Genomic DNA, 14,465 nt, shown 5'->3' on the forward strand with positions numbered 1-14,465 from the left:
TGTCGCACAAAGAAAGTGAAATATTACAAATATACCTCTTGTAGATCAGGAGTGTGGAACATTTTTTCTCCAAGGGCCATATGGATATTTATAAAATCATTCGCATACAAAATTGCAAACTGAAAAATTAGTCTGCTTATTTGGACAAGCCGCGTATTATATTAGTTTCGCCACAGCGCGTTAATATATATCACGTTTTCAACTTGTACACGCGATCCCAGCCTTCCTGGTACCACGGACGTATATAGGGGACATTAGTTCGTGCTGGTACTGTCATCTGAGCACGGACGGATAATACAATTAAGTTAGTGATCTAAGTCACTACAAAATAGGCCGCGGGCAGACGACCAGAAGCAAACGCACGTATACGTGTCTGCCCCGTCATATACTCGTATATATATATATGTCCTGTCCATCCCGTAATGGATTGCTTGTCCCTCAAACTTTATGTTATTATAATGATTCACTTAATACAATTTTTAAAAATAAAAGCTCCTATACACATTTACTGAATTTCAAGTCGTCCTGAGGTAGTGGGTCAGCCGACACAGATGTCATGCAGTTGATGCTGATCCCTTCCTAAAGAAGTCGCAGTTGAAATGGAAGCAAGGGCCAGCTTAATTAGCACTGTCAGTGTAGATTAGCTGCATGTCCATGATAAAACTAAGCTAGAACTGGCTGTATGTGAAGATACAGGTGGTCGGAAGTGTTCCCATCATTTGATATTAGCTGAAACCAGTAAATGGGCGGGTATTCTGGGAAATAACTTCAAACAGAAACATGATTGTTAGATGTACCATAGGCATAGATCTACAGACTGGAGGAAGAAAACTCAAATTAACCACGAACTAATATCTATATACCTCCATGGTTTAACGAGAGAAACGTGCAAAAGGGGTCGTGTGTAGAGATGGGTTTTTTTTACCACCCAGGTTTTTCTCAAAGGCGGCCGTGTACACAAGAGAAAGTATAGGTGGATTGTTGTCAGAGGGTTCCAATTGTTTCAAGAAAGAGAGAGGTGTAGGATTACCTAAGTGTTTGATTTAATTGTTCGTAGGTGTTGTTGCTGCCTCCGTCGAATTCAGGGAATTATCTGAAGTTCGCTTTTTCAGACTTGTTTCTCATAGTCACCTCGAGAGCTTACTGTCAGGTGTGGTGTCTCCTCAGGACTACAGGAAAAGTTTGAAAGAGAGACTAAGGGATCTGATGATTGAGTTTCAAGATATCTAGGCTTACAATCTACACGGGAGGTTATAAACCAGTAAAACTCCTTCACATCTTTTGCCCTCGGCGAAAAAGAAAACTGTAGACAATAAGTTAGACAAGATACGGAAAATAATCATTGAGGCTATAGTGTGTTGACTACAGAAAGTTGAACGTGTGTTCCACCAAGTAGGATCTCTTCCTCACAGTGGTGAATCATTTGATGCTTTGTCTGGTTCGTGTTGGTTCACACTGGATTTAGAACAAAGGCTTTTGACAAACAAAAGAATGCGTTCTCTATGTGTTCTTCAATTCAAAGATACAGAGTTTGGTCTTTGTAACACTCAGTCATCCTTCCCGAACTCTTTGTATTTGTGAAGGAAAAGATGTATTTACTCTCTCGTCAGCTCCATAGTTATAAATTAATATATAAATAAATGTGAGCATGTGCAGGTGTATGCACCTGTGTGTAGAGTGTATTACAGTTTTTGAGGGAGCAAAAAAGAAAAAAAGGTTTAATTGTAATATCCATAGGACATCGACATAAAACTGTGTCCATTTGTACACTAGAATAATCTGAAGAATACCTCACACCATAAAACGACCGATAAATATGTATGCATTTTTATTTTTCTCTCAAAATAAGGCGAACAGAAAAGAAGACATTGAAGGGACTCTTTCGAGGAAATGGATGTTCTTTTTAGTATGACATATCCGTCATCAAATTGGATTTAAAACTTAAACACACACACACATCGGTTCGTCTAGCTTTGCATGTGAAGATCTTAACTCTGGGTGTGTGTTTTATCTTCATTGTTAAGAGCCTTCTTAACGGAATACATATTGTCATGTAAGTCTGAATTTTTTTTGTATGACAATCATGTAAATAGTTGCCTCCTATAAGAGGTATTCGGTTAAGAGGGCCCTTTACGGATGTCATGTATGGCAACGGAAAGAAAAGCATCTCATCAAAGTTTCGAAAAGTGAAAGTTGAGGAAATATCGCATTCATTGCAAATAAAGAGCTGCTGTATCAGGATCCGTATCTGGAGTGTAAAGAGAAGTTAATTTACAATGTACTGTACATCATGTACAATATGAAATGTGAGTGACTATACACTATGCATAATAGAAGACAATAAGACACAGTCTTAACCAGTCAGTTTCAAAATTATTAACACCGTCCAAGGAAATGAGTGATTTGTAGATTTGATTTCTAAGCCACAAATAAGCCGTTTATATGCTTGACTGATAATGTCCCAAGGAAAGATTTACAATACACCCATCACTCAGTAACAATCTTGAATGCGAATGGAAGTATAAGAGACGAAAAGAAACTGCATGAATTCTTTTTTTTTTACAAGAGGGAAAAATGTTCTCTTTTGTCCCGGTAAGTGCGCAGATTTGTACGTGAAAACAGCTTCCTGAAACTGTCTCAATGTGTGGATGGGGGACACCCTAAAGAGACAGCTTTGACCGTCATTCGTTTCGCCGAGTTAAAAGCTGTGTTCTGATCCTGACGCTTCATCAGACGAGGCCTCGGAATCTGATAAACCAGCATCTTCTTTGCTGCTACACTCGCATCTCAGTACCCACCCTGTACCACAGCCTATCAATAACCGACCTTCGAGGTCAGTGTTAAGAGCTGTAGGCCGCACGATGTCGCCAGATCCGGCCGCCAGGTAGCGCTGGAAGCGACAGGTGCCGTCTTCAGCAACCGCCACCACGTGCACGCAGTCATTCATCCAATCAGCGATTAGCAACTTCTCCTCATCATTTGGGCGCCAGAAACAAACGTCAGTCGGAAAGAAAGGTTCTACCGGCGGGGTGTAGGTAGCAATAGCTTCATCCTGCCCATGTTTATACAGCTGCACCACTCTCAAAGCAGCCCATTCTTTCTCCTTCCCCAAATTTTTGCTTGCCCCTGAATCCATGTCTGTAACTGTCTTATTCTTGTCGGAGCTCGCATCCTCTTGTTCATCTGCACCTGCTTGATCGTCGATGACTGCAAAAAGTTCCCCTGCCTTGTTGGCATCAAAATTATGCAGTCTTCTAATCTTCGGCTGAAAGAGTGTCGGGCCCTTCTCGATTTCCATTTTACCTTCGTTAATTTTCGAACCGAGACGGAACACTTCGCAATCATCTTCACCAATCTCATGGCGTATCACAAACTGACTGTCTGACTTCGAGCCAAATACTCTTTGTTTTAAGCACTTCCACTCCCTTAGGAAGATATGGCGCGTGAGAAATGTAACTTTCGAACCGAAGTTAATCTCCTTGAGCTCCTCCCCGCAGGGAAGGAGGAAGGAAACCGTTTCGCTTTCGTGTTCGCCGCCCGTGTCGCCGAAGGCAATATCCGTCCGTTGGTCGTGCCGTATTCGCACAGCGTGCACCTCACGACACTCCCTCTCCTGCCCACACCGGATGTGGCGACTGACGCTCTCGTCGGACTTTTCGCAGGGCAGAGTCAGCCTGACCGGAGCGCCAATGAACCGACGAATCTCATCCTCGATGTTGTTATTGAAGTCGCCATGAAGTCCTGGGCGCAGGGTGGTGGTGGGGAGCCCCTTCTGAAGCTCATTCAGTTCCTCTGCGCTGACCCGTCCTTCGCGCGTCTCTTTCTCGACCTGCACGACCTCGGCGTCCGAGGCCGCGTCCAGAGCATACTCTGCACGCTTCTTTAGGCGAAGCAGGGAGTTGAGCTCGTGCTGCACGCGCTGCATGTCGCCACCAAGGCCAGCTTCCAAACTGTCAGCCACTTCATCCAGAGCTTTTACCGCGGCATCATACCAGTAATCCACTTTCCTCACCAGGGCGTCACGCCTGACCTTTATCTGTCAAAATAAATAAAATAAAAAGCATAAATGCCTGCTGAATCTCTCTTGCACTTAAAAATTATACTTTTATTTCTTTTGAATTAATTAGAAAAATCTTGAGAACATAGAAAAGTGTTCTTCTTTTTTCCGTCCCTCATACTATACACACTTATGCTAATAGTCGGTTTTGTTGGAAATCTTCCTTCTGCTGACAAGCGTGCTCATGCTTTCTTGATGCTGCTGGTTCAGTCTTCAGCGTGCATATGTGTATACAGAGATACCTCGGTTCTCGAACATAATTCGTTCCGGGAGGACGGTCGAGAACCAAATTGTTCGAGAACCGAAGCAATGAAACCCATAGGAAATAATGGAAACTGGATTAATTCGTTCCAAGCCCCAGAAAAGGCCTATTTACTGGCCTAATTTGTATATAATATGTAGAAAAACATGAGTCTCAACAAGAAACAAGAAATAAAAGTGTATTTATTAAAACAAAAAAACAAAATAATAAAATGTACTATACAGTACAGTACAGTAAATTGTGTTTCATTTACTGTACCTGTACCAAACTTTATGGCAGGAGGGAATGAATGTGGAGGGAGGAGGGAAGGGGGTTGATTTTGGCATGCCATACTCAGCAGACAGATCCGAAACACGTGTGCCCTGTTCATATTTTGCAATAATTTCTTTCTTCAGCTCAAAAGTTGTTCTCACAGCTTTCCGCTTACCTTTGTCTGGATTACCACCCATGTCTAAGGGTTAAATTTAGTGTACAGTACAGTAATTTGCAATACAGTACTGTACACATAAAGCGTGACTCTCTCCACACAAACGTGACTCTCTCTCTCTGCACTCACACTGATGACGCAAGCAAGGCGCGCTGGGCAGAATGAACGCCATTGGGCTCAACTCGGACGTTGGGATGTTCGAGTTCCAAATATTTGTTCGGATTCCAAGACAAAATTTTCTCGAATATCCTGGTCGAATACCGATTTGGTCGAAAGTCAAGGCGTTCGAGAACCGAGGTATCACTGTATCATTAAAGACGCACATATGAAAGTGAAAAAAGAAAAATCAAAGAAAGTCATACTCAGACAATAAGGGAATACTCAGAGGGAGCGGGCTCAGACACTTGCGTGAACAGCTGTGACATCAGATAATCAAACCTTTACTGCTAAGGTCGAACAGTAAGTCAGGGCAAATATAGCGGTACCCGAACCGAGAGGAGAAGAAAGTCTGTCCCAGTACCTGTAGTTTCACAGCGGCACACTTTTGCCTGGCAGCCTCATTATTCTTCTGCACCTCGTGCAGCTTTTTCGTGACGATCTTGACGCTGTCCTCCATGCGAGCCCACGACCTTTGTATCTCTTCCTTGCAGTGTTCCGCCGTCTCGGTCAGGTCCTCGCTAACGTGCCCCTCGTGTTTGGTCAGCTTGCACTTGATGCAAATCACCCTCTCGCACGGTTTGCAGTAGAAGCAGAGACGCTCCTCGCCGTGCACGCGACACGTCGTGTGTTCGCTGGCCTTGCGCGCGCGCTCCAGTTCTTCATCCGTGAAGTAGAAGTTCACCTGCAAAGACTGCACACCACCTGCGGGGACAGGTGCTCGCTTTCGGCAGATGGGACACGGGATCGTTTGGCCATTGGCGGCGGCTAGCTGCTCCAGACACTTGAGGCAATACGAGTGGTGACATGGCAGGAACCTCGGTGACCTGTACACTTCCTGGCACACTGCACATGTCAGATGTGGTTTTTGATCTGCTGCTGCTGCTGTCGCCATGATTCTGCACAAAGAAGATTGAGTTTTCTTATATTGACTAAAATCAAACCATATTATGCTTAAAGACACTTTTCAGACGGTTATTTACCCTGTTATCCTCTTTTTTGTATCGCTGTCGTCAATATTGTCTCTAACAGTAGCTGCCCTCCTCTGCAGTTATCATCAAAAACACTTCGCATCCTTTCAAGGCCTTTTTTTTTTTTTTTTTGGTCACTGCTACTGATTCAAATCATTTCATATTACTTTCTTTTTCATTGTCCGGACTGACTTCTTGCAAACTCCCAACTTTTGAGTTTTAACTGTCAACTTCAGAACTGATCGTTTGAATCAGCCTTATTCAGTAACTGACAAGAGTAGTATCAGTGTAGTCACATAGTGAAAAAAGAATGTGAGGTACGTGTGATCAAGTAGCTCTGCTGGTTCGACCGGTCTGTGATTCCGATGCCTGTTCTTGAAGCCCCAGAGAAATGGTTGCTCCCTTAGCTTTGATCGCTTTTGGCCACTCATCTACAAAAGGGATAGACCATGTGCGCACTGTAACAGAGGTTGCTGAAGCCCCCACACAGCCATCTTACTGTTGTTGTATAAATCAGCATGGAACAGGTGAACACCTTCCATCTCAGTTTCGAAATCAAAGACCTAAAGCACTTCAGCAAAACAAAAGAATCATGCAACATTGACAGTTTATGAAAAATACGAAAAAACAGTGGCAAGGTATCCGAAATACTGAGAAAGTACCTACATCTTCTTCTGAGTTTTAATATTGTTCACTCAGCTTCAAGTAGAGCTAGTCAGTCTATCCATGCTTTAGCCCCATGCTACTGACCAAACACACTATGTGACTTTTAAACAGATAAAAGAAGTTTACGCAAGTGTGGAAACCTCTCTTTAAACACACACACACACACCAGACACTGATTTATTTATTTATACGATGATTAGCAATCGACACTCCTAATATTTTCCTCGTTGAGTTTAAAATTAAATCGGATATCAAGTACGCGTTAGAAAGCCTGCTCTTCCCTTTCTAAGGCTTCTTCAGTTCCGTCCTGGTAATGGCGGTGTGCATTACAAAGACATAGATTGCCCTTGTGCACTATATTTTACTTACCGTTTCGGTTTTATTTCCGTGTAGTACTGACCGTTTGGGATTTGCAGGAAATGCGATATGAGTTTGGCTTTCCAAATGCACAGCGACTGATGCTGGCCAGCTGGACGGACTGTAGGTGCAGTTCTGCAGTCAAACGTTTCTGCGTATCACATCTCTAGCGCCTGTGTGTGTGTGGGAATGAATTAAGTGGCTTGAATAAAAGCAGAACAGTTACATTTTTAATGTTTTTAAGATTCTCATTTAAAACTGCTTAGAGTTTTCACCCCCGATATAAACTATATAAATAATATAAATATTAGAGGACAGGAAAGGTTTTCGAACAGTCTTAGAAAAAGTACTCATCAATATACAACTGTAAATATATTATCGTTATCATTATCTTGATCTGCCAAGAAAGTAATTATTAGTTCTATCTTTTTATACACGTAAAACTACGACACTAATTGGATAACAGGTAATGACGATATACAGTTAGTCCCCTAATTAAACACGACCAAAACTGTTCTGAAGCTCAAAAGGTAGTTCGTGATGATTGTCACATTAGCGCGTAAGAATAGTTGGCATATCCACCGAGTGGCAACAGGAGGTTGGTTTATTTAGTAGAAAAGTGCTTCAACCTTGGGGGAGATGGAGGGGGGAAGAAACCGGAATACCCGGAGAAAACCCTCGACGCCCAGTCCTGTGGACAGGTGTCACATGCAGTGTCCCGAGACGAGATCTGAACCTAAAGCTGCTCGATCATTGCGGTGGTGACAAGCGAGTGTTTTAACCGCTACATTACCGGGCGCCCCTGGCAGACGTGGATAGCTGGCTGTATATGTACCGTACTCACAACACACGTCACAGTACCGACAAACGTACATACTAACAGCCTCCTGGAACGGAGTCTGTTCATAAGTTGGTGACATACTGTATTGACTTTCTTATATTACAAAATGTCTTTCATATGATTTCTTTTTCGTAATGATTTTAGATCAGTTGGCAAATACAGCCCAAGCACAGTTCTCACCTGGACCATTCTCAGGCCCTGATCTAATTTACTTGAAAAAAAAAATCTTTTTTTTTTGTTTTGTTTTTTTTAAACTTGAAGAATTTGGGCGGGGGTGGCATTGCTTTATTTTACTAAATAAATTTGATCTCTTGGACATCAACAGATAGGAGAATAGGACAAACATTTCACATATATACTGCTTATATATATTTTTTCATAGTTATATCGCTCTTTTAAAAAAGTCGTGCAATAGTATGCTTTTCATGTGAGTCATGTGAGTTAACACAATGCACTACGCTACTTCATGGACCATCATCTGTGCTTAAGATTGCCACACGAGTTCATATGTACCGGGATCGTTTACAATAAGCCTTGACGCAGGTCCAGACACCCTTTGGTAAGTTTTTTTTATTGCCTCTACCAGAGTCAGTAAATGCATTGTCCTACCTCTCGTTAATTAAGCAGACCTTCTCTTCCTGCCATTCGTGTGCCTTCTACCAGCAGCTGAGCGGTTGCTTGATGCGACAGTCTACATTCACATCCCCATCTGCTCACCAGCTCCGCTCAGGCGCTGTTCTGGCGAGGGCCGCAATGACCGAATCATTTCAACTTCCCGAGCCCAATAACACTGCTAAACAATATCACGTGATTTCCTGCAGCGTCGCATCCTATGATACTAAAACATTGTTAATGTTTTTAAGATCATGTGATTTCCTTATCCAATCTACACAGGTTTACCTAAACAAAGGAGAAAAATATGTAGCCGTCCTTTCGTTCCCTATCATTTCACCCACTTTTGGAAAGAACATTTGACAAGCCCGATGATGATGAAGGGTTTTGAAGGAAGAAAGAGTAGGTTTCCGGCAAATATGGAGTGGTACTTTAATATAAAAGTGACAGAAAAGGAATGTGGACCAAATGTAAGAAAAATGAGACAGGCAGCGTACAGCAGTTTTGTTAGAGTCAGGAAGCCGATGGGACAGACTAAGGAGTAAACAAGTAGTAAACTGTTGAAAGATATTTTTGGACGACTTAAATTGCTCCCTCGCGTTTTATTTAAATTTGAAAAGGTGATCTCCTACCAGATGCGAAAAGCTCAGGCAAAATAACCCTCCAACAAATGGCGGTCTGGTGGCGTAACGGTTAACGCCTGTCACCAATATACTGAAGATTGGTTGTCCTGGGTTCAGCTCTCGTCTCGGGCATGCTGTTCTTTCTCTGCACGTGACATCTGTTTACATGGCTGGCTGCCTTGCCGTGATATAGCCTTAGTTGCTGGCTCGGCGTAAAACACCAATTCCCCTCCAACATATATATATATCTTTGTACTTAATATAAAGTGACTTTGGTAGCGATACCTATAATACAGTAATTTTGTTTCGACGTATTATTATGATTCTAAATGTTGTATTGTTTGTGAGCTTTCATCTAGGATGGGCAATTAATTTTCCTGAGAAACTTGGTTCTAGAGGGCTGGACGTTAACTCAGTTTCTACTGTATGTTCAGCTCTTCTCTCTCGGTTTTCTCTTGGGGATCGGGGGCGAAGACCGCGATCAAACAAACAAACAAACAAAAAAAAAAAAAGGTTTGAATATCTAATGTGAATTTTCTTTCTTTATTTGCTTCTCACATGTAAAGTCTGTTCATATATTTGCACAGTGCACGAAAGTTTTGAAGATACACTAGATCTACGCACTTTTCCTAGTATGTTTGCTGCCGATTATTAAATGAAATGCAGATATTGAGCATCCCATATGTTTACAAGCGTACTGCTATAAGTATTTATTCATAGCATTCAAAATATATTCAAATATTCATGATTATAGTTTAGTGCAAGGGCCCAGAAAGCTGATCGTTTCACTCATTTACCCATGGACATTCTGCAGTTCTGCTCACGCATACAGGGAACACGTTTGAGGGTCGTTACTCAAGCCAACGAGGAAACCCCATAGGAAGACCCTGCTAAAGTAATTTGGACGTTTTCATTGGAGAATATTTATAGTAGACGACGGGATTCCGTTCAGCTTTGAGGACTACGTTTCCAATGGCGTAGAAAGGAAAATACTCCCTCGACCAAATCCCGAAACATCAAGACCATCTGTTTCTCTTTTTAGCGGGTAAGATATTTTGGTTCATAACTAGATGTTTTAGGTGCTGTAAATTGTTAAGCATTTTAACTGATGAAACGTTTTAGAGATGAAATAACGCGTTTCGTGTAGGCGTCTTCTGATAGCCCTGATACCTTTCATTACGAATGATTTCAAAACCGAAGCTAAAACATTTTTAGGTTATAAAAATGCTGCGAAGAAGGCATCACTTTAGTTTCAAATATGCACCCCCAACTTATTATTGTCACATATGAACACATATCTCGACAGCATCGTAAGTATTTTTCATCGTGGCTAATGCAGTTTCACGAGTGTGTTGTTTGTACTCGCACACAACACGGTGTGTACCACTATCGCTTCTACACGTGTAGTAATGCACATCATAACGCTTGTATATCCTTATTGGTCGTTTTTAGAATGGCTATAGTTTGTAAATAGAAAGTTGTTTTCACTGACTTAAACGAAATGCTTAACTTCATGTGATTAATTTCCTTTCAAACTGTTTTCTTTTTTTTAATGTCTGTGTCAAATGTTTGCTTGACATAGCATAGTTCGGTAAGATAGTATTTCTCGGTTCCATAGAATACTGAATTTCGAGTTTTTTATTTTGGGTGAAGTCTTTTGAAAAGATAAAGATTTAGCTTTTGGTATTCCTCACGAGAACTTTTAATATGGATTTCTTTTGCACAACCGATTTAGCGGGAATTCAACCCTCCGAAATATAGGGAGAGTCCAAGTCGTCTTTGAAATCTTTGTTTACTTGTGAATGAAGTTTTGTTTATACAATTTATTCTACTGGAATTCCCAGTTTTTCGATTTATTTAACGGATTATAAACATAATGTAGTTTCTGCCTAAAGTGGGGTAGTTTTTATCTCCATTCTGGATACGATGATCTTAAAAAGGGGTGTTAAGGTTGTTGATAGTCGGGTCCATTTCGCTTTTCATGTTATGTGGCTGCTGTGCTGTGCTGGAGGTTATTCGTGTTGTCGAAGAATAGAAGCCTTACGATTGACCAAGTTTAATCGTTCGATGCCGTGATGTCAAAGTAATTTTTTAAAATTTCACTGTTAAAGGACATGAGGCGAGACTTCGAGTTGGTTAAACCAAAAATGATCTTTGTTTTTCTAAGCTATAGTAGTTAAGTTGTTCACACAGTTCCTCAAAAACCTATGAGTTCACGACATAAATAATTTTATATACTTAAATTAATATTAAATGAATAACGGTGACGGGAAAATAATAATTTGTTTTGCATCAAATGTCTTTTTGTTATAGTGTCAACTTAATATTGTCATATAAAACTAGATAGTCATAATAGCAGTTTGTTATCTTTAGAAGTGCCACAGTTTATAACACCCTAAAATTAAAAAAACTTTGAAGAATGTACCATGTAAATTGATAAAAATCTTATCTTTGTATTAAACTTTGCATTAACTTCCAGCATCCACCGTTTTTCTTTGTTGGGGAGGTTTAATAATAATAATGTGTACTTTGTAACACACAGCATCGCGACAAAGATAGATTACACTCTGTGCAGACCAGTAATGATAAATGAACATTAGATAATAGACTGGGCTGATTTCATAGCAACTATTATGCAATTTGTAATTTCTCTTCATAGCTAAGAGAAGACATATATTTTTAACATTTAATGACCCAGTAAACTTATTCTAATTATAGATGATGATGAACAACAAGTAAATAAAGCTTATGACTGTGCTTTCAATTCCAGAATATAAACAACCAGCTGATCATCTGAGGAGCTGTCAAGAGAAGGGCAGACTGAAAGCAGCCCTTCAAACTCTGTTCAGCCATAATGCAGCGCCGCATTGATGAACAGGTTCCTGCTGTAAGTTCTAAGAATAAAATATTTTGCATTTTTACATGTTTCATATTAAGAACAAGATGTTTAGAAAGCACATGACTTGGAGCTGATTGCAGAGAGGAAGAAAGCCAGCTGGTACTCTTGGCATACAAGGATAAGTAGAAAAGATAACAGGATTTTAAGGATTTCTAATTTGTAGTTAACTATGTAGCAAGTGGTGGGGGTTGTGGAGTGATGACAACAAACTTCCAACACTCGAACAAAGGCAATAATAGTCAGCAGGTGTGCAACCTTTTAATACATGGGCTTGTACAATAGCCACGGCTGCATCGCATCTCTTCTCTGTCGTATGTCTGTGCTCTCTCTCTGATCTGCTGATGTCTGCTCTCTCAGCTCTGCTCTTAAATACCTCTCAGAAGGCTAAATTTTCTGCGATGATCCTATATGGTTGTGCCCATTAGAAGTTTTAACCCTAGCCAATCACTGCTTAGCATCCTCTCTTGCCATGCCTTCGCACTGATCCTGCCAACTACAATTATCCGCCGGCCCCTCCAAAACTAACAACGCCGGACTACCAGCCCTCTTCAACTATATCTGGCAGTATTTTTGGTTGTTTGAGTACAAATCCACGTCAAATTGAGTAACACGGCTTGATAAACAAAACTTCGTGTGGTTTCTAACACAACAAAATACCTGATTGGTTGATTTTTTTCAGCCTCAGGGAAGTAATCGAAAGAGGACAGTTCCTTCAGGTTCCTGTGCTTTCTCCCTTATGTATTCGTTTATTTATGCACAGAACTTAAAGCTCAGACTCTGGTTACAACATTGCGTTGCCTGGCTCCAAGCGACGCGTGAGATTTGAAGGGTAGAGCGATCGTCTGACTGGAAGTGCCGTGTGGTCAGTGTGATAAGGCATGAGACGATGGGATGTAGTTTTTCCTTAAAATATGTACCGGTTGCAGAGGATTCACAAACACTTGAAAATCCAAAAACAGGATTTAGTTATTTAGTTTTTAAGTATTTTAGTCTGCATTTTAGTGAGGGATCCAATTGCTTTTTGATGTGCCCAGAACAACTTTGAGAAATGTTTGAATAATATATATTTTTTTAATGTAAGCTAAAATGCCTATTAAAAATATTGAGGTTTGGATATTTGGATATTTTGCAGTCAGGCTTACAAGGACAGAGCAGAGTAGTACGAACAACGGACTATCCACGTGTCATTGCACCAGGCCAGCCTAGATATGAGGGCACTGAGAGTGCTCTTCCCATGTCTTTTCCATTGCAGAGTTATGGGCAGTAAGTATTGCGTAGAAAGCTTTTTTCTGCAGCTTTCTTTGCTCATTTAAAAGCGTAGGTTGTCTCATCAATTTTTTTGAGAAGGAAGTACACCTAACAAAGTTAAGCAGATTGTCTAACGAAAAGTGTAGTCCTAACCAACATGCTGAATAGTTTGATAAATAAACAGAACCTTACTTTTGATAGGATTGCCCAGCAAGGCCATCTTGCTACCCCAGTTCACACCAGCATGGCTGCTGCCACTCTGACTACTGTCTCACATGGTGGTGTTGGTCCTGCACAAGGTCTGCATCAGTCATCTGTTCACCAAGCTACTCCCACTGTCAGGGCTCACAGACACAGGTGTGTTTGACATGTGTATTCATGTGCATTTGTTACACAAGTAGAACATATATACTGATTCAAAACTCGCAAGGGGAACAGGTCACAGAAAGAACAAAACTAAGTCCTGTTAAGTTGCAGATACCTATTTTGTTAAGGTTATGACCAATGAGAGAGCATGTTGAGTAGGTGTATTTATGTTTTATCATGGCATCATAGATTTAATCTCCTTTTGTGAATTTGCTAAAGGCTTACGTTCTCCAAATATGCTTTCACATCTTGGTATTTTTCAATCAAACATTAAAAAAAAAATATTCCATTATTCTCCAGAAATTATTTTGTCTGATCTTTAGCAAAATCAGATGAACAATTTCTTTGTGCTTGCTGTTCCTAAAACATGGAAAACATGTGTTTTTGAAAAGTCATCTATTGTAATTAAGACCAAAACTGTTCACAGTTTATATATCATTTGAAAAGAATTTTTTCTCCTTGCTTCTTGGCCGTAAATCCCAAAGGAAGAATGCAAGTCTTTATATCTAATAGGGTATAGCTGTTAGTTAAGAAGGGTTCTTTTTATCAGCTGTGTTATCAGCTCCGATAAATATATAAAAGAATAAGTATGTCATAAATTTGAAATTTAAATTTTCATGGTGTTGGTTTTTGTGTATTTTGGAAATTGGTATCAAAACATTTAAGCAGCTAAACCATTTCAAAACTGTATGAGCACAAGTATTTTAGTGTTATGATGATATTAGGAAGATTGGTAAAAGAAACATTATTATATTTTAGGGCACCCTTAGCAGTGTCACTGGCCCACAACAGCAGCAGCAGTTTCAGCGTCTGAAGGTAGAAGATGCGCTTTCTTACCTTGATCAGGTGAAACTCCAGTTTGGCAGTTCTCCACAAGTGTACAATGACTTCTTAGACATCATGAAGGAGTTCAAGTCACAACGTAAGATTAGCATATAACTGACATGCTCAGTAACTTGCTGTCCTTTGTCTTATGCAGT

At 40.5% G+C, this 14,465-nt stretch overlaps 3 protein-coding genes across 14 annotated transcripts in view; 2 read left to right on the forward strand and 1 right to left on the reverse strand.

Moving 5' to 3' along the window:
• Positions 1 to 2,627: 2,627 nt before the first annotated feature.
• LOC112557534 (RING finger protein nhl-1-like) lies at positions 2,628 to 8,506 on the reverse strand. 12 transcript variants are annotated; one of them, XM_025227465.1, is made up of 5 exons: positions 8,347 to 8,506; positions 6,940 to 7,069; positions 6,195 to 6,304; positions 5,267 to 5,801; positions 2,628 to 4,036 (listed from the first exon to the last, which is right to left on the reverse strand). In XM_025227465.1, exons 3-5 carry the CDS (start codon positions 6,302 to 6,304, stop codon positions 2,699 to 2,701), a joined length of 1,983 nt encoding a protein of 660 aa, XP_025083250.1. In that variant the 5' UTR covers positions 6,940 to 7,069; positions 8,347 to 8,506; the 3' UTR covers positions 2,628 to 2,698. The 12 variants fall into 12 exon arrangements, with proteins under 12 accessions (XP_025083250.1, XP_025083249.1, XP_025083248.1 ...); XM_025227464.1 differs by having other exon boundaries at positions 6,195 to 6,436; XM_025227463.1 differs by having other exon boundaries at positions 6,195 to 6,444.
• Positions 8,507 to 9,866: 1,360 nt separating this feature from the next.
• Positions 9,867 to 14,424, forward strand: LOC112555096 (paired amphipathic helix protein Sin3a-like). Its single transcript, XM_025223300.1, has 5 exons — positions 9,867 to 10,017; positions 11,743 to 11,859; positions 13,004 to 13,134; positions 13,321 to 13,456; positions 14,245 to 14,424. Exons 2-5 carry the CDS (start codon positions 11,827 to 11,829, stop codon positions 14,422 to 14,424), a joined length of 480 nt encoding a protein of 159 aa, XP_025079085.1. The 5' UTR covers positions 9,867 to 10,017; positions 11,743 to 11,826.
• LOC112558133 (paired amphipathic helix protein Sin3a-like) overlaps positions 14,249 to 14,465 on the forward strand; it is a 31,459-nt gene continuing 31,242 nt past the window's right edge. Inside the window, 1 exon segment of the mRNA XM_025228365.1 lies at positions 14,249 to 14,407. The gene's annotated coding sequence lies outside the window, so the exon portion shown is untranslated.

Source organism: Pomacea canaliculata, linkage group LG2, assembly GCF_003073045.1.
Source record: "Pomacea canaliculata isolate SZHN2017 linkage group LG2, ASM307304v1, whole genome shotgun sequence".
Lineage (NCBI taxonomy): Eukaryota > Metazoa > Mollusca > Gastropoda > Architaenioglossa > Ampullariidae > Pomacea > Pomacea canaliculata.

Bases quoted from the DNA above. Each gene is read 5' to 3' on its own strand.
- LOC112557534 (XM_025227465.1), bottom strand. From the start codon at position 6,304: ATGAGTGGCCAAAAGCGATCAAAGCTAAGGGAGCAACCATTTCTCTGG. The intron at 5,802-6,194 runs GTACCTCACATT...TTCTTTGTGCAG, and splicing joins GCAGAGCTACTTGATCACAC to AATCATGGCGACAGCAGCAG. The intron at 4,037-5,266 runs GTACTGGGACAG...TTATTTTGACAG, and splicing joins GTGCCGCTGTGAAACTACAG to ATAAAGGTCAGGCGTGACGC.
- LOC112555096 (XM_025223300.1), top strand. From the start codon at position 11,827: ATGCAGCGCCGCATTGATGAACAGGTTCCTGCT. The intron at 11,860-13,003 runs GTAAGTTCTAAG...GATATTTTGCAG, and splicing joins TTGATGAACAGGTTCCTGCT to TCAGGCTTACAAGGACAGAG. The intron at 13,457-14,244 runs GTCAGGGCTCAC...ATTATATTTTAG, and splicing joins TTCACCAAGCTACTCCCACT to GGCACCCTTAGCAGTGTCAC.